At 38.6% G+C, this 26,348-nt stretch overlaps 1 protein-coding gene across 1 annotated transcript; it reads right to left on the bottom strand.

Moving 5' to 3' along the window:
* LOC139710029 (sialate O-acetylesterase-like) lies at positions 1-26,304 on the bottom strand. The gene is made up of 10 exons (XM_071621977.1): positions 26,167-26,304; positions 22,629-22,787; positions 21,555-21,739; positions 20,393-20,531; positions 17,536-17,719; positions 14,590-14,720; positions 13,075-13,205; positions 11,190-11,350; positions 8,509-8,704; positions 1-279 (listed from the first exon to the last, which is right to left on the bottom strand). Exons 1-10 carry the CDS (start codon positions 26,231-26,233, stop codon positions 1-3), a joined length of 1,632 nt encoding a protein of 543 aa, XP_071478078.1. The 5' UTR covers positions 26,234-26,304.
* Between the last annotated feature and the right edge of the window lie 44 nt (positions 26,305-26,348).

The raw sequence follows: 26,348 nt of genomic DNA on the forward strand, positions 1-26,348 counted from the left end.
TTACGGAGGCGTCCATTTGAGATGGTAGGCATCCTCAATCTCCTTGATGAAAGGGGGAACTGGCAGGCCGGACCGCGCGTCGTAGAGTTGACAGTTTTTGTACGTGCATGGCATGTCGCGCCAGATGTAACGCACCACCGACGCCCGGCTCCCCAACGCTATGCAGGGATCCTCCAGGAGTACATACGACGTCCCAACTTCCAGGGTAGTTTCCACTTCCACCCAAGGGGCTTTGATCCCTGCGAGAGGGCAGTTTGCTGGTGTTGTGCTACAGCATACCTTTGAGAAGAAAAAAAAATACTCATTAGGGAAAGTTTGACTTTAAACAAAAAACACTCTGTTGAAACTGTGCTCTTACACTACAGTACAATGTACAAAGGTGGACATTGTGTGAGTTTTCAGGTTTCAGAGAGGAAAACACATATTGTTTCCAGTCTTTCACATTTTTAATTTCCTTTTTTTTAAGGCTCCTAAGTTTAGTCTCAGTTGCCTCCCCTTAAAATGTTTCTTTGTCACATCAACTATACAGGCATTTTTTCCAACTGCCTATAAAATGTATGCAGTCGTTGAATTTAGACTTTATATCAAATATATATTTTTTAGTCTTTACATTAGTTGACATCAACATGGATGTTATTCTGCAAAATTAAACCGCTAATGAAGATTTTTTTTTTTCGCTCCTCTAAAAATTCTTGATTTGGAGATACAAGGTTTTGTTACCCTATAAATCTTTGTATTCTGTGGAATGGTTAGCAGCCAGAGTACAGATGACCTTGTATTTTTTTTAAACATTCAATCATGCATTGTGAAACAATGCCAGTTGTAACTGTCATCAAATTGTCACAATCATCATCATCACTGCAGCAACCCACAATACACATTAACATGCTGTGGTAATGTGAATGATTTTCACAAACCTTAACAAGACAATTTCATGAATGGTTGATTGATTTTGCCATCCAGGAGTACAAGTAATAGAATGACAAATTTGTTTCTCCCATTAAGGAAAAATGTTGGTTATATCCTGGGGAAGATATAATTGTGAGTTATATTCATGTTAGTGGAAGCATAGTGTGCTCTTCATTTCTACACTTATATCAGCTGACTACTGAATTTGTGTGTTGATATGAAATGCATGAATATTCATCATCCTCATGAATATGCATGACTCCCAGGGTAGTCATTCAAGTGTGAACATAAATGTCCATACATCACAAAAACTAAGTTCTTTGGTTGTTTGTTCATAAGTTTGTAGAATTATTGTTTTGTAAACAATGATTCATCTGTATATAATAGTTGATTTATGTTACAGAGTTTATATGAAACAGTGGAGTTTAAGAGTACAATGCAGAGAAGTTTAATTGTACAAGATGAACTGTTCACTCTGTGGAGCAATATGGAACACTGAGAGAGCTTCAGTAGTAGCCAAGTACTGAGAGGTGGAACCTCCCAGGAGCTCAGGAGAGCTGAGTAAGTTTTGTAGATATTTCTTTTATTACTTCCACTACATGTGTGACTTGTATAAGAAATTAAGCACAGACACATCCTGTGTGTAGTAGCCACATACCCAGAGAAAGGTACCTAGGCATGTAGCAATTTGTTTTTGTTGTTTACAGCAGGTTCAGCTCCGTTGTGTGTGTAAGCGTAAAATGTGCATAGTGTATACACACGCACACACAGGAATGTCGTTCACTGCACAGCAGTTAGAGTGCATTGGCATAAATGTATCAATTTGAAATGTATCATTTTTAGAGCTAGGCATTCTTGCAGCATGTGTGTATGAAGTTTGCAATACACTATACACTATATTCATAATCACAGAGAGTATGTGAAGTTATGAATGAAAAGTGCAATGACAGTGCGGGAAAGAATTTGTGGCAATGTTTATGTTGACAAAAAGGGGAAAGACCTATTGCAATGTTTATAGTATCATAGTGCATTGTTGCTACCGAGTATGTTAGGATGTATACACATTATGCATAATAGTTATACAACTTGCACGACACTAGATACGATTGTCAATATCTATATGTGATATGTGAATAATTTCTCAATATATTCTGTATAGATTTAGATGAGAAATTAATGTAAAAAATGTAAACACGAGAAATATGTGTTTTGTAATATTGTATAGATTTTACATATAGGCTTAGACCACTATATGTAAATTGTTATCTTTTTGTAGATGAAGGACTTGGTTACTCAGCTGGTTGGAAAACCAGAGCGATGAGGAGACAGTTGGGTGAGTCAGGATGGCTCGATGGTTCATATGTATAGAAATTACAATGTACTTTCTTGACAGAATACAGTTTATGCTTTTGTGTTTCACAAAATGAATATGACAGAATGTTAAAGCATGTTATTGTGAAATTTTGTACAGTGTTGATGCATTGAATATCTCACAGAGAAGAAAGAATAAGTTCCATATTGTTTTATTGAAATTGTACACTGTATGAACAAAGAAATCAATACTCTTAGCATATTGTCATGCTGTTTCTTTGCCCTGTTTCTGATTTCTTTAAATCTCACAGGGGTCGTCTATTGTAAGGACAAGGTCTCTTCTCTTGTTTAGAGGTCATCTCTTTTACGAGTGAACAAGGTCTCTTTTAGAGGATCATCTGCTTTAGTGGACATGGTCTCTTTTAGTGATCGTTGTCTTATATTCGTCTTTTAGTGGACGAGAACTTTGGATGTCAACTTTTAAAGGACGCAGTCTTTAAATGGACGTCGTCTCTTGTGTAAAGGAACATCTCTTTTAGAGGATCATCTCCTTTAGTGGACGTGGTCTCTTTTAGAGGTCAACGTGTTTACCATAGTGTTCAAGCGGTCCATTGCAGTCTTCGAAACAGACTTTACCACAACGTTTACCAGTTCATATGTTGACAGTCGTCAACACAGTCTTAGGTCTTTGTGTTACAGGTTTTGATCCAAAGTTTGTTGTTATCAAATTGTAAATAAATTCAGCTTATTCAGTTATATCCTACATGCGAGTGAAAGTGTAGTGGTTTTACCGTCCCACGTGAAAGCCGGACTACGACATTGGTGTCAGGAGTGGGATATACTGAATAGACTGGATTGGTTGATAAGACACAAGACAACGTTTAAAATGCTTGAACAAAGTGATGAACAGCGACCCTCAACTGTTGGAAATCTTCGTCGGTGTTGACGATAGACGATAAGGAATCGTCGGGATAGTCGTCGAGGAAGAGACTTTGTAAACATTGTACAATTGTGACTAGTAGATACTTGAGTCATTAATTGTGTATTTGATACTCTGTGTATACAATTGTGTATTGTTATTTCTCTCCACGTAAATCAGCAGCATGCCTCGTGATACTGATACTGGAGGAGTAGGAGCTGGAGATGCTAACAGCTCTGGTATTTCTGAAATGATAGCTGCTCTCACTGGAGCTTTTCAGAGTCTTTCTGCCACTAGAGTAGTTCCTGCAATCAAACTGTCCAAGTTCAAAGGTATTTCAGTGAAACCTGGAGACACAACGATCACTGAATGGCTTGACGAGTTCGAAGAATACTGCTCATTCTATAAGTTGCAAGGCAGAGAGAAGGTGCAGGCATTGGTGTCTCATTTGGCTGGATCAGCAAAAGATGAAATTCTCTGTCTGGAGCAAAATGAGAGAGAAAATTATGAATGTCTGAAATCCGCTTTGAAGTCTAGATTCGCTCTTCGTGAAACGGTGCAGTCTCTTACAAGTCAGTTGCACAGTCGTATTCAACAGGAAGGGGAATCACTCGCAGCATATAGTAGTGCACTGATCAAGATATACGATCGAATGGAATCGGTTGCATCCACTGATGAGCAGGCAGCTTTGTGTCAATTACGTGACAGTACACTACGGGAAAGGTTCATCCAAGGTGTACGAGACAAACAAGTAAAGAGGGAAATCAGACGAACAGCACTGGATACCACAGGGAAGTCATTTCTTGTCATGAGAAAGGAGGTGCTAGAACTGTTCCAGGACGACAGCATTTCACCATCTAAGGTTAGGATCAGGGAATGTGAGGTAGAAGCGGCAAGGATCACATCGCCTGATAATGTGTGCATGCAACACCTAAAAGACGAAATCTTGGGACTAAAGGAGACACTACAAGAAGTGGTGAAAGTAGTTGCTGAGATGAAGCAGAACTCAGGTGTTCAGCAGCGTCAGAAGAAACAGGAGAAATGGTGCTCCAACTGTGGACAGAAAGGGCATGTCAAGAGTGACTGTCAATCACCCACAGTTTGTTTTGGATGCAGAGAAACTGGGCATATCCGTCGTGACTGTCCAAAGGAAGTTAAAGATGAGAACAAGAGGAAAACAGAAGCAGAGGTGAAGGCGGTACATGACACAGGAACAGGTGATGTCATTTCTGATCTGATTGTTGAAAGTCCAACGATGGAAGCAACAATTGCTGGTGTATCTACTGGGTGCATACTAGACACTGGAGCAGAGACCAGTCTAATTCCAGTCAGCTACTATGAGGAAAAGTTGAAGTCCTCCTTAGGTCCACTCGATGGTACAGGCAGTGGAGTGAAAGTGACTGGAGTAACTGGAAATATCATTCCCATAGTGGGCTATGTGAGAACTCCAGTGGTCATTGACGAAAAGGTTGCACAAGTAGGATTCTTGGTAGTAAGTGATCAGGTCTGTTCCAAACAGAGAAGTGAATTTCCTGTAATTTTGGGATGTAATGCCCTAAAAGCCCTTATGGAGGACAGAGGGGTGCAGGACGTGCCAGGTTGGAATCTGGTTGAAAAGACCCTCGCAGGAAAGAAATGTCACTTTCTTCAGGAGGAAGTCAAACGCCATGGACATGTCGTCACATCACAGGGAATATCTGTGGATTCAGAGAAAGTGGAGAAGATAGTCAAATGGCCTGTCCCAACAACTGTAGAGGAATTGCGGTCATTCCTCGGTTTAGCGTCTGACTGTCGCTGCTTTGTTCCAGGATTTGCTACAATGGCAGCACCTTTGCATGAAATAGTAGGTGGTTCACAGAAGTCTACGTCAAAGAAGGTCAAAAGGCACAACACAAAGGGAACAAGGATATTCAGATGGACAGATGAGGCAGAAATCTCCTTCGATGGACTGAAGAGAGCATTGTCATCTGCACCAGTGTTGAGTTATCCTCAGTTCGGTAAGGACTTTGTGGTTGAAGTTGATGCTTCTTTGAAGGGTCTTGGTGCTTGCTTGGCACAGTACGATGAAAATGGACTTCTACACCCAATTGCGTATGCGAGCAGAGGACTGCGGAAAGCCGAACGCAACTATCCAGACTACTCTACTTTCAAGCTAGAATTGCTTGGACTTAAGTGGGCCATAGCGGATAAATTCAAGGAGTACTTGATGGATGGTCATGTAGTTGTACTGACTGATCACAGTCCACTTGCCAACTTACAGACAGCCAATCTGGGGGCTACCGAGCAACGTTGGATGGCCCAACTTGCACCATTTGACTTGGACATCAGATACCGGTCTGGAAAGACTAACCATTGTGCAGATGCACTGAGTCGACATCCTGCTAATGAGGTGGATGATACGTCGGGTATCAGCATACAAGCAGCGATGGTGGGAAGTACAGTACCAGTGGAGGTAGCCGCACATACAAATGAAGGGCATGAGGATCACAAGAGTGACTTTGTTCCTGGCATTTTTCCTTCACTTAGTTTGGATGAGTTAGCCAAACTGCAGGAGAAAGATGATGTCCTTCACGTTGTGAAACAATGTGTTCAAACTCATTGGCAACCAGGAGATGAGTTGCCAAAAGAGTCACCAGAAGTAAAAAGCTGGTTGAGAGAATGGAACAAACTTGTACTCATCGATGGAGTGCTATATCGACAGATACAGGCAAGTAATGGTGACACACTGACTCAACTGTTGGTTCCAAACGACATGCGAAGCATCATTTTGGAAGCAGTTCACGATAAATGGGGCCACCAAGGAGTTAGTAAGACAAACCTTGCACTACTCAGAACAAGATGTTTTTGGCCTGGGATGTACACAGATGTCCGTCATACATCTGTGAGTGTTTCACCTGCACAATGTCAATACATCGTTAAGTGAAAGTAGTGAGGATGAACAAGACAATGAGTGTCCTTTTGTCATCTATCCTTTGTCAGAATGGCAAGACATTAGAACTTCAGATGAAGTAACAATGAAATCTCTCAGGAGATCTAACAGAGCAACTAAAGGAAAGCATAGTAATCCTACAAGATTACCAAAGTTAGCTCTGAAATAAGCCTGTCAGTTATGTGTGTTATACATACATTTGATAATTCATTTGATATTGTACATATGCTGACATTCGCGGACGAATGTTATTTGTCAGGATGGATTGTGGTAATGTGAATGATTTTCACAAACCTTAACAAGACAATTTCATGAATGGTTGATTGATTTTGCCATCCAGGAGTACAAGTAATAGAATGACAAATTTGTTTCTCCCATTAAGGAAAAATGTTGGTTATATCCTGGGGAAGATATAATTGTGAGTTATATTCATGTTAGTGGAAGCATAGTGTGCTCTTCATTTCTACACTTATATCAGCTGACTACTGAATTTGTGTGTTGATATGAAATGCATGAATATTCATCATCCTCATGAATATGCATGACTCCCAGGGTAGTCATTCAAGTGTGAACATAAATGTCCATACATCACAAAAACTAAGTTCTTTGGTTGTTTGTTCATAAGTTTGTAGAATTATTGTTTTGTAAACAATGATTCATCTGTATATAATAGTTGATTTATGTTACAGAGTTTATATGAAACAGTGGAGTTTAAGAGTACAATGCAGAGAAGTTTAATTGTACAAGATGAACTGTTCACTCTGTGGAGCAATATGGAACACTGAGAGAGCTTCAGTAGTAGCCAAGTACTGAGAGGTGGAACCTCCCAGGAGCTCAGGAGAGCTGAGTAAGTTTTGTAGATATTTCTTTTATTACTTCCACTACATGTGTGACTTGTATAAGAAATTAAGCACAGACACATCCTGTGTGTAGTAGCCACATACCCAGAGAAAGGTACCTAGGCATGTAGCAATTTGTTTTTGTTGTTTACAGCAGGTTCAGCTCCGTTGTGTGTGTAAGCGTAAAATGTGCATAGTGTATACACACGCACACACAGGAATGTCGTTCACTGCACAGCAGTTAGAGTGCATTGGCATAAATGTATCAATTTGAAATGTATCATTTTTAGAGCTAGGCATTCTTGCAGCATGTGTGTATGAAGTTTGCAATACACTATACACTATATTCATAATCACAGAGAGTATGTGAAGTTATGAATGAAAAGTGCAATGACAGTGCGGGAAAGAATTTGTGGCAATGTTTATGTTGACAAAAAGGGGAAAGACCTATTGCAATGTTTATAGTATCATAGTGCATTGTTGCTACCGAGTATGTTAGGATGTATACACATTATGCATAATAGTTATACAACTTGCACGACACTAGATACGATTGTCAATATCTATATGTGATATGTGAATAATTTCTCAATATATTCTGTATAGATTTAGATGAGAAATTAATGTAAAAAATGTAAACACGAGAAATATGTGTTTTGTAATATTGTATAGATTTTACATATAGGCTTAGACCACTATATGTAAATTGTTATCTTTTTGTAGATGAAGGACTTGGTTACTCAGCTGGTTGGAAAACCAGAGCGATGAGGAGACAGTTGGGTGAGTCAGGATGGCTCGATGGTTCATATGTATAGAAATTACAATGTACTTTCTTGACAGAATACAGTTTATGCTTTTGTGTTTCACAAAATGAATATGACAGAATGTTAAAGCATGTTATTGTGAAATTTTGTACAGTGTTGATGCATTGAATATCTCACAGAGAAGAAAGAATAAGTTCCATATTGTTTTATTGAAATTGTACACTGTATGAACAAAGAAATCAATACTCTTAGCATATTGTCATGCTGTTTCTTTGCCCTGTTTCTGATTTCTTTAAATCTCACAGGGGTCGTCTATTGTAAGGACAAGGTCTCTTCTCTTGTTTAGAGGTCATCTCTTTTACGAGTGAACAAGGTCTCTTTTAGAGGATCATCTGCTTTAGTGGACATGGTCTCTTTTAGTGATCGTTGTCTTATATTCGTCTTTTAGTGGACGAGAACTTTGGATGTCAACTTTTAAAGGACGCAGTCTTTAAATGGACGTCGTCTCTTGTGTAAAGGAACATCTCTTTTAGAGGATCATCTCCTTTAGTGGACGTGGTCTCTTTTAGAGGTCAACGTGTTTACCATAGTGTTCAAGCGGTCCATTGCAGTCTTCGAAACAGACTTTACCACAACGTTTACCAGTTCATATGTTGACAGTCGTCAACACAGTCTTAGGTCTTTGTGTTACAGGTTTTGATCCAAAGTTTGTTGTTATCAAATTGTAAATAAATTCAGCTTATTCAGTTATATCCTACATGCGAGTGAAAGTGTAGTGGTTTTACCGTCCCACGTGAAAGCCGGACTACGACAATGCTAATCACAAGAAGCTCTCACATCAAATCCGTTTGTCCCCCTCGCCGCGAGGACGGCCTTCCCGTCATCGAATTCCACGAAGATGTCGCTGGAGGACACTCGCAGCACCTCCGAGGGGAAGGGACCCTGAAAGACCACGCCTTCCTCTCCGTAGGCCACTGACCGGGCCCCAAGGGTCAGTCTGTCTGCCACGTCTTGCTTGTATCTGGGGTGGATGCTAATAGGACAAAAGAGAAGACATATGTAAACAAAAGCGTAATTGCAACTGATTGACAAATGGTCCCGCATCGACGTAAATAGGCACTGACTTGATAAGTGTTTAGTAGTAGCCATGATAAACGAGACATGAAAACTCGTCACATTAGGGACGAGTTAGGTGATACGCTTGTGGTCATCAGATGACGGTCATCTGTGATGGACAAGAAAAGAATGTGATATAGGCACCTTGAAGTTATATTGAGCGTGCATGCGAAACCGTTTCTGTAACCACTCGGCCACGGGTCATCCACGGAAATGGTAAGACAAAAAAAAAACAACAACAATGTATAGATGTAACAGGGGGAAAGTCAATGCCCACTCAACTAACGTGGCCGTGTGAACATCTATTGCATTGCTAGACGGAAAAGCGGCCTTATAACGACTGAGGGCGCTATGCCATTTCTGGCAACTTGGGAAAAATACGTCCCGCAGACATCAAACCTATAATCGGCTGGTTTTGATACCTTGCCTTTAATCACAATTTTCAGTGTAATGACGTCATCAAATTACAAAACAATGACATCGTCTTGAAAGACAATTGTTCAAAGTACAACACCTCAGTCGTCGTCATTACATACTATGATCGGTTTGACAAAGTCAACCTGGAAAGTTTTGCTGCAGTCGAAGCAATGTGGTCTCCAACACACAAAAAAGAGGGATATGGCGTGTGTGTGTGTCTGTGTGCGTGTATAGGTGCGTTTATATACGAACGTGATTTCTACATGGACGAATATGTAATACAAAATTGAAGAAAAAAAAAGTAAAATAGCTAAGTATTTTGTTTCGTGATCTTGTGGGGTTCGAACCCGCAACCTCAAGTCTCTGAGACGTCGCCTTTATCCACTCGGCCATACGTCTCGACGAGAAAATATGGGGAAAGTAAACTTATGTATGTGAAAGATACATGAGGAATCGTTTTGTCCACATTCCATTTTCATTTTCAGTTTTAAACTGCAAAATTGTCAATCTGATGAGAAGATTTCAAAGAATAAAATGCATGATTACTGCAGCTTATTGTCTCAGCTACAACATACTAAAGTTTCAGAGGAAATGGAGCAAAATCAGCTGAGATAGAGGTGCTTAAACGTTGTCAAGTCAATGCATGGTTTTTAAAAAAATCACCTCCCATAGACATAACACGTAAACTTGTCCGATTTTGTGTCTTTACTTTTAATCACAATTTAAAGTATGATGACGTCATCAACTTTCAAAACCATGACATGGACTTGAAAGGCAAATGTTCAAAGCAAAACATATCTGAATTTGGGGTAATATTAAGCTTAAACAATAGAGATACGAGCAAATGAATGTCAGAAACAGTACCTCAAAAAAATTAATTCCACTTTTTTGATTTCAGATGATGATATGATGACGTCATGAGTTTTCCTGGCAATATCGGTACTTGAAACGTTATTTCCAATTCATATGCTTTTGTAATATGCAAGAGAAATATAGGGTCAATGGACGATTTTAAGAGCTATGGCGAAATAAACAAAGACATGTTTTTTCACTATATTTGCAGAAAGACGCGCGCGCGGAATTTCAACTTTGACGCCAGTGCATTCCTTTGTTATAGGTCAAAATCGATCGGAAATCAATGAATATTGTTACTCAAAGTATCAGAAATCCAAATCGGTCAAAAAAATTGCATTTTCATGTTAGTTACGCCCTCTGCGCGCGAAATTGCGCGGACGGACGCGCACGCGAGAAAATGTTTGAAACGCTTAAAATTGTCTGAAACTTCGAGATTTCCCATTGGGAAGTCGTTTTGAGCCTTTTAAAATTTTGACGCGCACAAACGCGCGCGTAATGATGACCTGGGTAACTAGCGTTAAAATGTAAGATAGAGCGTGACCTGAACTTTATGTCCACCGAAAATGATACAGAAATGATATCTAGTTATGAAGTTATGATCGATCATGTGACAAGGTCCGAAAATCACAAAATGGCGCCTAGATGACGTCATAGATATGTTACTGTCATGAAAACCTTATTGTGGCTAGATATTGTTATGAGACATGTTGACTGAAAATGTCATGTTATTCCGTAATGTCATTGTTGAGATATTGACGACACAAAATGTGGCAGAAAGAAAGAAGAATAAAAAAAAAGAGAAATTTTGACAATCACAATAGGTGATACGCTGATAGCGTATCACCTAAAAATCATGGGCGTACATACTCGAGCGGGATTTGAACCCACGACCTCCTGATCACCGGACAGGCATCATCTCCACTAGGCCACCAAGCTTTCGCCCAACAGCAAGTGTTGGTTCTAATCCTTATAGCATGCAGCGGGTACTGCGTAATTATTCAAATTCACGCAAGAATAACACAATCTCTTTTTCTTTCTTTTTTTTTTTTTTGGGGGGGGGGGTGGGGGGTGGGGGGATATACTAAAAAGCGTGGCTGCAAGAGAAATAATACAAATGTAGGGCTGCTTACGGGCCATATGGTGAACTAAGATCGGGCAGGTCGATGGCCACTGCCATGAATACATTAGGTTGGCTTGGATTGGGCACGTAGCCGTAATCGACTGTCTGGTGCCATCGAATGGCGCAAAATTCCTGGTCTGGCTCCGTCGTGGGTTTATCTGAGGTGCAAAGCTGCAGAGAATGAGAAAAGAAGAGGAAAATGTCACACATAATCAGGTCTGTTTTGAGACTTCACAGAGGCAGAATGAGACTGGGGCCTGAGATTTTAGCCATGTGTCATTATCTGTATGCAGATTAAAACAGGATTTCAACAATGTTGATTATCCTGAAGAGTAGAAACATTGTTTATACAGCATTTACTGTAAACGTCAATATTTTTGCACGATTGATTTCTTGCATTGGGGCGGCTCAAAAACATATTCACTGGTTCTTGAATTTGGGCTGTGCAATTGTCAACCCATTCATAATGTGTAGATAAAATTGTCAAAATATTTTAGTTGGTTTTAGAATTTGCTCTAGCCGAAAGTAGCACAAAATACGCAAAAATGTCTGCGTTTAAAGTACCTGCCTACTAAGAGCAGTCCATGAAGAATATTTTTGACCTTATTGTGTCTTGTACAGTACAAAATAATCGTATCCGATAACAATCACCAGGAACAGTAATATAACGTCAAAGGGATGAAGAATATTTTGTCCCTGATGGCTTTAACCCTAAAAAGGCCGGGGGGGGGGGGGGGTTGAATCAACCCCCCCCCTCGACATTTTTCGCGACTACTCCGCCGCGCGAAATTTTTTGACTGCGCCATTCACTGACTTTTTACTTTCAAGTCTCGCGCATCTTTTGACACCATTTTCGTGAAAATCGCACATACCATTACGATGCTGCATAACGTTTTATACATGCCTGTCAGACCGAAAATGGCTCAAAAACGTGATTTTGTGTATAAAATCTATGCAAATGGAATTTTCTCTTCTTATTCATAAAGATATGATTATTTTCACTTTTTTAGGCTGAAACTAATTAATTTTAGCATAATTATGCTTGAAATAGGTTCTGTCATAAATTTTGCGGAAAAAAATGATAAAACAAAAGGTCGATAAAACAAAGAAATACATAAGAAATTCATAAAGCAAGAAAATACATAAGAAATTGATTTTGATACCAAATTTTTTTCTCAAGTACATTGTTAGGAATGCTACAAAGAATGTTTTCACCAAAAATTAGGATTCTAGGAGCTTTAATTTCTGATTTAGAGCAAAATGTATGATTTTATGCATATATTAGCATAATTAATTATTATGACGAAAATTTTCATTTCTTTATGTATAGCTTGGTAGATTACACCACAGGTAATGCACGTGCCAAATTTCATGGCGATTGCGCGATCGACGGCCGAGATCTCGGGGGGGGTTGAATCAACCCCTCCCCGGCCACAGAACACCCAAAAAAGCCTGGCCTGGTTAGGGTTAAAGAAGACTCTTTAATATAGCCCAATGCTCTCATTCTTACTATTCCCTGCTATCTAGAGATGACTTTAGAGGCAGTAAAAGAATGATGTAATCAGATAAAGCCATGAAAGTCTCTAGATAGACAAAGTGTTGAAAATATTTTTTTGATAGAAATGGTATTTTGAAATTATGAATCCCTGTAAAACATGGGATCTATTCAACCAGCTTATAAGAAGCAAATCTAAACATAGTTGGTATCAAAAGACTGAAACTGTTGATAAAAAAAGGCACGGTATTGTGTGATTTGGGGGAGCTTGCATTTAATTTCTTGAGTTGCATTTAAACACAGCATTTTCAGTAAAGGGGTCTAGGTACCTGGTAATCAAAACTCTATCAACATGCCTACAAAGCAAAGAAAAGGAGTCATCTCCATCCATATTGTTTACCTGGACAAAGCCAAAGGGAAAACTTTGGTCCGTCTGTCCACCGGTCCCTTCGTACCACTTACTGCGCCAGTCCTCAATCATCCCGGGAAACAGACACTTGTAGGGCGAGGGATTGACGGCGTTTGCTTCACCTGAGGAGTGATGAGGGCGGCAGACTTTTTCTTGTAGAATTGGTTCTGGTACATCTCTTTCCTCAAGGTTTTTACTATGCATTTCAAAACTTCCTTGATTAAGGCACAATACCCCCCCCCCCTCCAAAAATACAATAAATATAATGATAATAATACTAACTAACTAACTAACTAACTAAATAGATAGATAAACGTGTGTGTGTTGTCACACACAAACACACTGCTATAGCTTCTGACCATCCGAGCATTGAGAATTTAGGGTTTCTGGGACGAACACTGAACTAGGGCTTTCTTTAGCTCAGTTGGTAGAGCACCGGGCTAGCATTCCAGAGGTCTCGGGTTAGAATCCCGATGGAATCCCATTTTCTTTGCTCATTTTTCCATAGATAAATACATACATGCATACATACACACATGAAAAAATACAAAATCAAAACAAAAATGTGTCTAGAATTGTGGTTCATGGACTTGAGCCTTAAATAGTGTGATATTTTGATAAGACACCATCTTCTTTTATCAGGAGGGATTCGTCCCTTTTAAAATCCATTCTGACATTGCTTAGATCGATAAGCCCAATGGAACAATAAATACAATTCATCTTGTAAAATCAAATACAGAATTGATTCAAGGTCTTCCCCAGAACTTTTATGTAGAAAGTGGCATTTTCTGTCATCTTAACCCGTTGAGGATGGACTGATTTTGCTATAACATGCATTTCCCATTGACACTTGCCAGAGTATACTCAGGACTCGTCCTCAACAGGTTAATGCAACTCGAGGTTGCCTTATTCAAGGAAAAAAAAATCCACCCCCCCCCCAAAAAAAAAAAAAAAAAAAACCAGCAACAACCACAAAAACCAAGAGATCCGAGGTAAAGATGGAGTAATAGATTGACAATTATGGAAAAAAAAAATAGCTATCTAGGGAGAGGAACTGGAGCAAAAGGAGGGATGGTCAGAGTGCTTAGACATGTATAATAATATGCATATTCAAATTTATGAAGTTCTTCCGTCGAGATGTTTTCATTGCAACTGATTGACAAATTGCCCTACATCGACGTAAATAAGCACTGAATTGATCAGTGTTTTAGTAGTAGCCATGATAAAAAATCATGGGCGTACATACTCGAGCAGCATTCGAGCAGGAGGTCGTGGGTTCGAATCCTGCTCGAGTATGTACGCCAATGATTTTTTATCATGGCTACTACTAAAACACTGATCAATTCAGTGCTTGTTTACGTTGATGTAGGGCAATTTGTCAATCAGTTGCAATATGCATATTGCTTGTGACTAATTTTCAGCTATTGGTTCATGGGAATGACTTCCTTTTAAAGTGACAAAAAGAAGAAGATAAAACAAACAAACAGACATTTGAGGATGCCCCACCTTGGTACCAGATGGCTCCCTTGATTGTCATGTTGATGAGGGGATGAATCATGGCGTTCCACAGCCCACTGTCATCATGGGGACCATACAGTCCTTGTTTCCTCACCCCTTTCTTGAACAGTACATTGGCGCTGCAGATGCAGAGGTTTTGGTAGAGGAATATCAGTAAAAAATAAAAATGTTTCTAGTTCTGATAGATACTTGCCAAATACTTCACTCTTTTTCTACTCGAAGCTCACATTCAAATGCCAGCCATAGTGGCAAGAACACTGAGATCAACAACCAATGTACAAGTACATACATAATGAAACATGAAATATATATATACATATATATAAGATACAATTTATACTATGGTATAAGCATAACTTGACTTCCGCTGACATGCAATATTATACTGTATTTATGATTGTATTTGTTACTCTGTATTAAAGGTATGGTACAATGCATCACCTCTAGATACCGGTAAATGTATTATACAGGGGGTGTTAACAAAATAAACATAAAACAAAAATTAAAAGAATGGAACAAAACATTTTAAAATGTCTCTGGGATCATGTAAGTATACCAAAATACCTAGATTGGTCAGTTAACCTGAAGTTAGAGTCTTTCATAGAGAGGATGAACAAAGAGTGGTATTACAGGAATGTGGATTGGCATTTGTTGGTGCAGATATGAAATATGTGGTGTGAATCAGGGCTGTTGCCTAGGAGACAAGTAATACTTTCAGACACACCAAGTTATTGTATACTGTATACGCCATATAATTAGCGAGTCTAAATCTTCATGAATCAGGACTTCCCGACAATTTCGCGAGTGGTTAAATTCGCAATCGTGGAGTATTGTACTGAATGTAGAAATGTACACATGTGCATCACATTCATATCGGGATCAGAGTCATTATTTTCATGTGTCTCCTATTTCGTGAATAGCTCCTGACTCACGAAATTCGCGAAAATAAAAACCTCACGAAATATTCAGCGTATACAGTATTCATATGACATATGGATATACGATGTATTGATACAAGACCACTCAGACACAACATCTTGATATACCATAATTGTTTTGCCTGCATCGATCACACCTCACCTGCTGTCATATGGGTCTCTCCCTTGCACAGAATGAACTTTGCAAATAAAGGACTTTGCACATGGCATGCATGCTTTGTGGTACATTAATGTAGTAGTTTGTGCCAACATGAGCGTGCACTGTGAATAAGCCCTGCACCATGCAGTTAAGGTGTTGTATTATACTGGTAGCCACAGCGCAACACGTGTACTTATACTGGTAGTGGGCAGTGAAACAGCGCCATCTGGTGCTTGGGACATCATACTTTTTACTTGTACCACTGCTGGGTTAATATAATAAAGCGGTTGCTATTATGATCACAGATCAACCCGGATACCTCGTTTTACTGCGCTGCCTATACATTACACTTATTTGACGTAAAAATGGCATTCAGACACAATATATACGTCGAATGACGTTTTTGTCTCGAATATGGACAGGTAATGTAAAGTGAATGCAGAGAAATGTACCAGTAGGTATCGAGCATTTCTGTTTATTTATTCACTTCATCTATTCAACTAAATACTGAATTGTGTAGGCCTGTACGCAGGTCAGGGTCAAACTATAGGCAATAACATCACTGCCCATGCATTGAAATAAAATGTTGTGCTCAACCAGTTGACATAATTTCCATCACAATACCCACTGAATCACTGGAAGGCCAGCTATTGTGTCCTGTGTGCAATATCTGACTGTGCACAGCGACCACAGGTCCTTGTAGAGCCCTATCTGTTCGAGTAGTAATAAGTTACTATTCTTTCTGCTAGAGTTTCTGCATCTCACTTTTAATGACCTTTTTCAGGCTGAACTGTCACGGTTTGTTTGTTTGTTTTCTAGTCATTTCTTTTTTCTGAGATAACTAATAATGTCCAGTGAGTTTTCTCATGCATACACTGCACTATAGGTCCCCCCCCCAAAAAAAAAGGACAAATTTAAAAAAAAAAAAATTACAATGGGACCCTCTGCAATGATAACTTTAAAAGTGGGGAGTCAATCCAAATACAATTTCAAGGTATGAAACTATAACTTATTACCAACATATTACTGAAAATCTCATTCGATTTGCTTCAGTGGTCAAAGAGAAATGAGGAGTTTTGTACAGCATGTCAGGAATCCCTTCCCCCGAAGTTCTGTCCATTGTGTTTGCACATTTTGCAGTTCCAAGAGCATCCAAGTGCTGGACTTAGAAGAATCAGACCCATGATATGCTTTACAATGATCCACATTTCTCAGTGACCACTCAGCCAAACTGAATGGGGTTTTCTGCACAATATAACTAAAGATGTTATGTTCTAAGACACTGAAGTAGCATTTAGACAGTTCAATCATATCGGAAGTTATCAATGTGAAAATCTGACTGTATTTTTTTTTGGAGGGACATACTGTATGTGTACAGGAGACATGCACAAGATGTCTTATCATGCATACAATAATTAAAATGATCTAAAAAAATAGTTATGTAATTGGTTTGGTCTCCACACTGTCTATAGTGGCCACTCATCTGCTATGGCCATCTGCCTGGAAAGATCATCTCTTTATGTTCCCCCATGAGTGGCCATTTCGTATTAGGTTCTTCTATATCATTATCAATGTACTTTATAAACCATAGAATTCGCAGGGTTCTTATCACCGGTACTGCAAATTTCACCAGTTGGGTACTTTTCGCATATTCAACAAGACGTGACAATAATTATGAACTTTGAAATCGACTTTAAAATGGCATGCACACATACATATCTTTATTAATTACAGTACTCTATGTTTACAAATTACCACTAGGCCTACCACAATAACCACTCACAAAATTGTTGGGAAGTCCCAATTCGTGAAAGAATTAGAATCCCTAAAATATATGGCACATACAGTTATCTGTACCTGTCTGATGTGACATTGCACTTTGCCAGGACGGAGGGTGAGGACCAGGCCTCCACTGGGGTCCCGCCCCAGTTTGAGGAAACGAGACCGATAGGGTACTTTAGGTGGTTGTAGAGATTGCGACCGTAGAGCCAGCAGAGGGCTGAGAAGAAGTAAAATCCTGGCTCCCCTTGCCCGAGCACCGCTTCATGGATTAGGGTTTTCACAAAGATACAGTGAGTTTTTACTAGGGTTAGTATGGTATGCACACGAATGTGACTCATCACTACAAAAATAAAACAAAAACAAAAACAAAACAAAAAAATTATGTGGTGCGTAATATATGTCCCCGCCGGAAGTAGCATTTAGTAGCAAAATGTACAATATAGGTAAAAAGATCAAGGCCAAAGGTCAAAGAAGTCAAAGGTGAAAATTCTATGTAGAAGTTTTGAAGCCCTCACCTAGTGCCATCACATAAAGCAAACAGAATCGAAATCGGGTTAGAAATGGCGAAGGAGTACCGCATTTTGTAGCCAATGTACAATATAGGTAAAAAATCAAGGTCAAAGGTCAAAGAAGTCAAAGGTCAAAATTCGGTGTAGAAGTTTTGAAGCCCTCACCTAGTGCCATCACATAAAGCAAACGGAATCGAAATCGGGTTAGAAATGGCGATGGAGTAGCATTTGGTAGCAAAACGTACAATACAGGTCAAAAATCAAGGTCAGAGGTCAAAGAAGTCAAAGGTCAAAATTCTGTGTAGCAGTTTTGAAGCCCTCACCTACTGCCATCACTTAGAGCAAACGGAATTGAAATCGGGTTACAAATGGCGAAGGAGTAGCATTTTGTAGCAAAATGTACAATATAGGTCAAAAATCAAGGTCAAAGGTCAAAGAAGTCAAAGGTCAAAATTCTGTGTAGAAGTTTTGAAGCCCTCACCTAGTGCCATCACATAAAGCAAACGGAATCGTAATCAGGTTAGAAATGGCGAAGGAGTAGCATTTTGTAGGCAATGTGCAATATAGGTCAAAAATCAAGGTCAAAGGTCAAAGAAGTCAAAGGTCAAAATTCTGTGTAGAAGTTTTGAAGCCCTCACCTAGTGCCATCATATAAAGCTAACGGAATCAAAATCGGGATAGAAATGGCGAAGGAGTAGCATTTTGAAGCAAAATGTACAATATAGGTCAAAGGTCAAGGTCAAAGGTCACAACTGAAATTCTGTATAGAAGTTTCAAAGCTCCCATGTAGTGCTATCATATAAAGCAAACAGAATCAAAATCGGGTTAGAAATGGCGAAGGAGTAGCATTTTGAACATTTTGATCACACACGGACGCACAGACGGACGGACACACAGACACACACACGTACGGAGCCCGTTTCATAGTCCCCTGCTCGAACTCGTTCGGCGGGGACAACAAAACCTGTTGAAGTTGTCAAACATTAATTTTTTTCTGATTTTAGGGGGCAAATGGTGCATTCTTTTTTTTTTCTTGTTCTTTTTTTTTTTGTTCCAAACTTTTCCATGATCTATCTACTTGTAGCTGTTCCACTTTCTTTCCAAAATCTACCACAGAAGCAGTAGGGAAACCAGTTACCAGACCAACATAGTTATTTTTTTCATGGAAAAAAAAAATCAAATTTAAACATGTCAGATTTAAAGTTGAGAATGCAGGCAGGCATGCTGGCACTTCACAAGTGAGCATAACAAGTTCATTCAAACACTAATGCAACCATGCCACTAAAGAACTGAAAAGTTTCCCCACTTCATAACACTCCATGACCCTTGAGATAGCAGGTAGTAAGATATCAAACATTTGATTCCTAATTAAAGTTTTCTCTTTTTTTTACTTGAAATTTTCATTTTCAAAATCACATTAATTTGCAATTTCCTCAGCTGGAATGTCTACAACTTCATCAGAGTATCATGGTGACAGCGCTCATACATGTGCACTATTGATAAGATTATTTGTATCCATATTTGTGACCACAACATATACACATTTCTCAAATGAACAAAACCAGTGATGTTTGGAGCATTACAGGGGAATTCTGGACCTGCGAGAAGTTAGTCTGAAAAAAAAGGAACATTTTACAAACACAACAGTGAAAATCTGATCCAAATTTGAGTAGAATCAGCAAAGTCATGGAATGTTAAAAGATGTGCTAATTTTTGCAAAAACGATTTCTTGAACAGCTGATTTAAATATGCGAATGAGTGAACTGATGCTCTAATGGCCAAATATTCACAATTACCCATATTTCATTCTTCGCAGACTTGTGCACATGCCCCCTTATATTGTAATGGAGGCCAAGTCACATCATTTACTAACAGCAAAGCTTAACACAAGACTGCACACTGGCACTGGTCCAACAGTCCAGACCAGTAAAAAGCACTGTCGGGCAAGTAAAATTTGCTGGTCCAATGAAAAAAAAAATCTTTGTTAGGGCCAGTAAAAAAAAACAACAACAACAACAACAAGTCGGATGAAGAGAAGATAGAAAGACAATCACACTGTTCAACAAGTATTGCCTGCTAGGCAAAGGAATGCACATATGCATTCCTTCACTCCCCACCAGACTGTAAACGGCACATAAAGTGCATGTAGGTTTTCGGTTCGGACAAGTGAAAATGGAAAAAGTGGGTACCTAGTGGACCAATAGGGACTTGTTGTACCAGTAGAAAAGAATAGGTTAGTGTGCAGCCCTGCGTAACATTCCAAGGTCTCCAGATCCACTAAATTGCACTCACATAGATTAAAAAAAAATCCCACCATCAAAGTCATATCTCTATGTGCTATTTTTGTGAATGTGCTTGAACTACATAGGAAAATCATTATACTAATGCTTTTGTGAATAACTACATCATTTTTTTGGCTGTACCAGGATCTGGTCTGGACCAGGGCTTGTAGAGTTTCATGAGGTCGTAGTAGGGCGTCGGCGAATCTTCCTGAAAGACGGACATCACCCTGATGTCTGTGTACTGGTAGGATTGCTGCAGATCCACTGAACCATTGAAGGCCTGCAGATTATGCACAGTTGCACAAAAAGGATAAGACAGGCAAAATCAGACATTTATTGGATCACACGTAGTAATTATTCCTTATCATCAATGTCATTCTTGTCTTCATAATTCATGAGAAACAAATCAAGATGCATATGTCCATAGCAAAATATTCTGAGGACAATATTATAAATTTCCTCCAGTATGATTGTTTCTTACATTCCATTTGTTTCTGTTTCAATCATTTGTTATCAAATCATTTCATATGCAGAGACTCCAACTTCCCGTTTTCGACATCTCCCGCCGAAAACCCATTTTTATGATTTCTCCCGCCCTGGCTCTTTGTCTCCCGTTGGAAGGGATTTCTTACTTATTTCTATCGTATGTTGAAAAAATAAGCCTTAGATAGCACAAGAGAGCATCTAGAACCCTAGGAACTTCGCGCTTTCAAGTTGGAGTCTCCCGTTTGCTAGGGGTTTCAGGCGGGAGAATCTATCAGAAGGTGCAGTCTCTGCATATGAGATATTTATACACACATGTTTTTTTATAATTTGTTAAATGCATAGGCCTACTGTAAATGCCATATATTTTGCGGGGTTTTTATTTTTACTAATTTAGTGAGTCGAGTGCTATTTTGTGAATATAACAACAAAAATGCAGAAATAATAACTCTGATCCTGACATGAATGTAATGTGCACACACACATTCTCAGTGCATTTCTGTACTCCATGATTGTGAATGTAACCACTCACGAAAGTGTCAGAAAATCCCCGTTTGTGAAAAAATCAAAGTTGCTAAATATATGGTGTACACAGTCATTGCATCCTGGCAATGGTTAAATGTTGAGAACAGCACATCTACCTCCTTTCCTAAACAATGAAAAAAAACAAGACAAAACAAAAACAAAAACAAAAACAGTCCTGGAGATCTATCAAGATAATATCAAGCACCACTTAACCAAGAAATATAAGTGCCTGCACCCTGCTTGTAGTATGGCAGGTTGAAATAAATACCCACGGAACACCCCAACATCTGTTTACCTGCTTCACATCAAAGGCCATGTTGCTTTGACCACTGCACACCCAGACGTCTCCGAACATCACATCTTGCAGGTCAATGGCCTCCGTGACCCCATCACTCTCAGAGGTCACCTTGATGGTGAAAGGGCCGCTGGGTGGCTGAGGGTCAAGGGTTATTTTCCACACTCCAATGGTTGTGAAGGCAGCTTCAAAGAGACAAAAGGACAACATGATTTTTCATGATGTTACGATCAGAATTATACTGTACTTGTACATGTGAAGTCAATTGTCAACCATGCAACTTGTAGTTGTTAAAGGACAAGTTGACCTTCATAGACATGTGGGTTGAGTGAATACAGCAATATTAGTAAAACACATCAGGGAAAGTTTGAGGAAAATCAGACAATCCGTTCTAGAGTTATGAACTTTTGAAGTTTCTGCTCACTGAAGGCTGGATGAGAAGACTACTATAACTTGTGATGTCACATGAGTACAACGATATAAAGAAAATATAAAGAAAATTCAACATATTTTCACTTTCCTCGCTTAATAAAAGGTCTTTTGACTTCCCTGTTTTAGAAGGCAAGGGGAATATTATTACCCTTAACATATGTCTGTGACAAGTTGAGGAAATGTACACTTTTTTCAAACAGTAAAATTTTGTGAAATTCTCTTTTTATTTTCTTTATGTCGTTGTATGCATATGACATCATACACTGTAGTAGTCTTCTCATCCAGCAGTAAATTCATAACTTATGAACGGATTTTCTGATTTTCCCCAAACTTTCACTGATGTGTTCTACTGATATTGCTGCATTCACTCAATCCACATGTATATGAAGGTGAACTTGTCCTTTAACTGTATTACAGACAAGGTCACTTTTGATGGCTTCAAATCAAATGTTGCATTTTTCTCCAACATCATCAAAGTGCCCCATAGTTTGCAACTACAGAAATCAAAGTAAGAAGGTGACAGTAAATGTACTTGTTTTTGCATAATTTTGCCAAAGAATGATATGTCATCTCATCACCATACAACAAATGGGGCTTATTGGTATCACTAGTTCGTAACCAGGGTTTGTTTTGTGTATTTACCTCCTCCTGCAACGGTTGGGTAACGTTTTCCTTTGAACTCCAGCGTTACGTTGGCTCCAATGTCAGCATAGCCCCACACCACTGCCCCGGAAGGCTCCATTTGGAGAACCATGTGATCCGAGTAGTATGCTGCCAACTTGAAGTTGCTGGCGGTCGGTGCTACAAAAGAGAGAATAGAGAATGTGGTGTCTATCATGCACACAACAAAGTTTGCTAACTTACTTTACAACACCATATATTTGCGGCATGACAATTTCGTGAATTGGAGCCGACAGCCATCCTCGCAGCATGAAATTTTCGCGAATAGCCACTGCTCCTGGCATCTAATGCATATTGTGTATATACAAGAACTTTTGCGCGCATAATTTTGCAGATCTTGGCATGCGAATTAACATTCCTCATTTTACAGTATGTAACTCTGCTGCTCAGAGTGGGTCCCTGATCTATGCTCTTTTTGCATGTGCCTTCAATCTCAGCCAAAGTTGCATACATTACATGTTTAATCTTATTCTTATATTCTTTGATTTGTTAAAGACAAATGAAGTTTCTTGTTTTGAGGGATCAGGGTCATTGGCTCATAATTGTGATATTTTATTCTATTCTAGCTCCTAAAAGAGAGGAGGTGGTATTCTTTATGGTCAAAGCTAACTTGGCAAGATCTTTCTCATTTGTTAATCATTGGTCATTACAATCTTAAATTGACATTGCTTGATACCTAAAAATTATTTTACTGATCATTGTTTTTATTTGACATCTCTTCTGACACTCTGGTTTCTGTGTTCAATCTCCCTACTACTCCTACTCCCTATACAAACTTAAGTTAAGTACATGTAACTACATTTGTCATACTCTGCTGCAACAACTGGGTGATCATGGTGGTGATCTCAAATGTAATTTTGTGGGCCAATGGCAATGCACCAATGCACCAATGTCAATGATTTAGACCTATCTAGTTCATATAGCAAGATTTGAAGGCCCATTCTCAGTAAAAGCGTTCAAATACAGAATTTTGGTGTCGCCGACATTCCATGACAGTTTGCGGTTCCCTGAAACCTATTAGATACTATTTAAATGTTTATAATATATCACGAGGACTTTATTTGTTAAAAATAAACACGATCAAATGCGGATGTCTGCCTTTTTGTATAAAATTTTGCTGTTAAACTTCGTTAAGACCCCCAAAACGCAGTGTCGCCAGCTATTTCAGAATTATGTTTTATTGCTCCTCTCCGTCCACAAACACACTTTCCAAATATCATTTTCATGGACGATGAGCATATCATATGTGCTAATCACAATACTCAAAAAGTTCCAAAATCTTAATTGACTTCTTTTTTTATAGCCTTTTGAAACCTGTCGCCAAGTTCACCACCAGATACGTTACCAGTTTCTTTAGTGTTACAGCATTGCGAAAATAACAAGACTATGCAATAACCCTGTGTATATGAAACCTGAGGATGTACTTCATACATTGCAAGTACTTAGATTTTTTGTGCAACAGCTCTTTTTTTTGAGAATACGGTACAATGTTTGAAATATCAGTTTTCTACATTTTTATTTGGACAGATACGTTACATACATTTCATGCCACCCACTGCGACAGATATTGCAATGTCAGACAAATTGTATATTATACATTACTCCTCGGAATGACGCATCGATTCAACATTAGCCAAGTTTAGTACAAGTGAGAAATATGTGGTAGATATCGCTCTCATAATAACATGATCGAAAATATATGTTACCACAGATACGTTACCGCAGATACGTGACCAAATTTTGCTTATTGGTCTTGTGCTTTCTGGGGATCAAATCTGGTCAAAATTCATCCCTACACATTACATGCTTCGTTTTGTTGGACCTCAGGATTATATTCTTACACCAAAAGGACAGAGAGGTGAAAAAGAGCAACACTTCCACATGGTTTTTCTTTCTGCGTCAGTGTCTCACAACTTAATGCCAAGTTTTCTGATAGATACGTTACCACATAATCAAAATGCTGAAAAAAAATTGTAAATGTTTTTACAAACAAATTGTTATGTGCTCACAAACTCCAAAGTTCTATTCTATAAAACCCAGCCACTTTCATATTCTATGCAACAACTTTGAACGTTTATTTTACAAGACGAAGCTATGATTCAGCATATCAGTTTTTTGCTTTTCAGATTTAGCAGATGCGTTACGTATAATTCGGGGCACCCACGGTGACAAATAATGTTATGTAAAACAAAGTGTTCATAAAACAATTCTGCACAGAATGACGCTTCCATAAAAAATTAAAGTTATGTTCAAATGAAGAATATTCAGTAGAAATTGCTCTGTAACTTCACCGACAGATTCATTTACGGTACGCCAGATACGTTACCAAACTTTGAAAGAGTAAAAAGTAGTTTATGAAAAGCTTCCGAGAAAAGTTTCAGTGTTCTGTTGCATATTCATTCTAGTGTTTTTCAACATATCGAACTACTCAAGATTCATTGATAAGTTGAACAATTATTTATTCATTTTCATTAAAAGGGGTGAGCCAAATACATTACCGTAGGTCAAACAACTTTTTAGTATATCGAGTTCATAGAGACTGTACCTACTTCCTTCTAAGTGCCTGCAAAAATATATTTTTTAAACCTTGTTTGCATTATCCATCAAAACTTAATGAATATTCAGTCAGATGGATACACATTCAGACGTAAGATGAGAATATTCTGTGAATGAAGAACTCAGCTTTCACATTTAGGGCTCTTTTCCACTACATTTCATAGTTTAAATATTACGTACAATGTTTAATATGGTTAATTTGGGCTTACATCATTCATTTTTACATCAATTCATAAGGTAAATAACTAAACAGGTGATATTCATTAATTCATACACAACTAAAATTATTACTTATATTTTACCAGATACGTTACCAAAGGCGATTCGATGTTTTTCAATAGTTATTTCCCCAGGAAAGCAATTAATATTTGTTTCCTGTGGAAATTCCAGATCGGACCGTTCCCTTTGCATGATTTGTGGGATTCCAAACTTTATTTGTAAGCGAAATTTGCTAAAAATTCAAAGTGAATCTTAAGGTTATATTTCATTTCAGCAAAAAACATATTTCAACCTATCACACAGAAATAATTTCTACCAATTAGCAAGGGATGACAACATCTTTACCTCTTGAAAAACCCCATCTTTAGGGGGGACAGATGTCTTTTCCTGAACAGAAATTGGATGAAAACAATAAATTTAATTCAAAGTTAGGAATCCATTACAACATGTAAATTTGCGGTAACGTATCTGATTGGTGATCAAAAATCATATATGATGCTCTATTTCAATTCATTTGTACTCAATGAATGGCCATCATTTAGAATGTTCCACTTTTTGTTTCGTATTTGACCGGTTTTGAAGTTACCGAAAACACATCTGACTTTGAATGTATTACTTTGTGGTTGATTTTTCGGTTTTACTCACATGGAATTGAACACTTAATCTGAGAATGGCCCTGAAACAGAAATGCAGTCAGCTAGCAGCAGCTGCTGCAGCAACTCACCTGATGAAACATGGCACATCAGCATCGACAACAACACAACCAGGAGAAGAACTGTTTTAGTCGCCATGGATGGTTAATTTACTGCTTCTTCACCCTTTGACTTTTGTTGACCTCTCTCCTCTTCCTGTCGCAGTGTCGTTCGCGTTCTTTTCTACAGATCTACAGGTTGTCACCTGATGTAT

Source organism: Diadema antillarum, unplaced genomic scaffold, assembly GCF_040938485.1.
Source record: "Diadema antillarum isolate AM-2024a unplaced genomic scaffold, OU_Dant_1.0 seq00001494_RagTag, whole genome shotgun sequence".
Taxonomy (NCBI): domain Eukaryota; kingdom Metazoa; phylum Echinodermata; class Echinoidea; order Diadematoida; family Diadematidae; genus Diadema; species Diadema antillarum.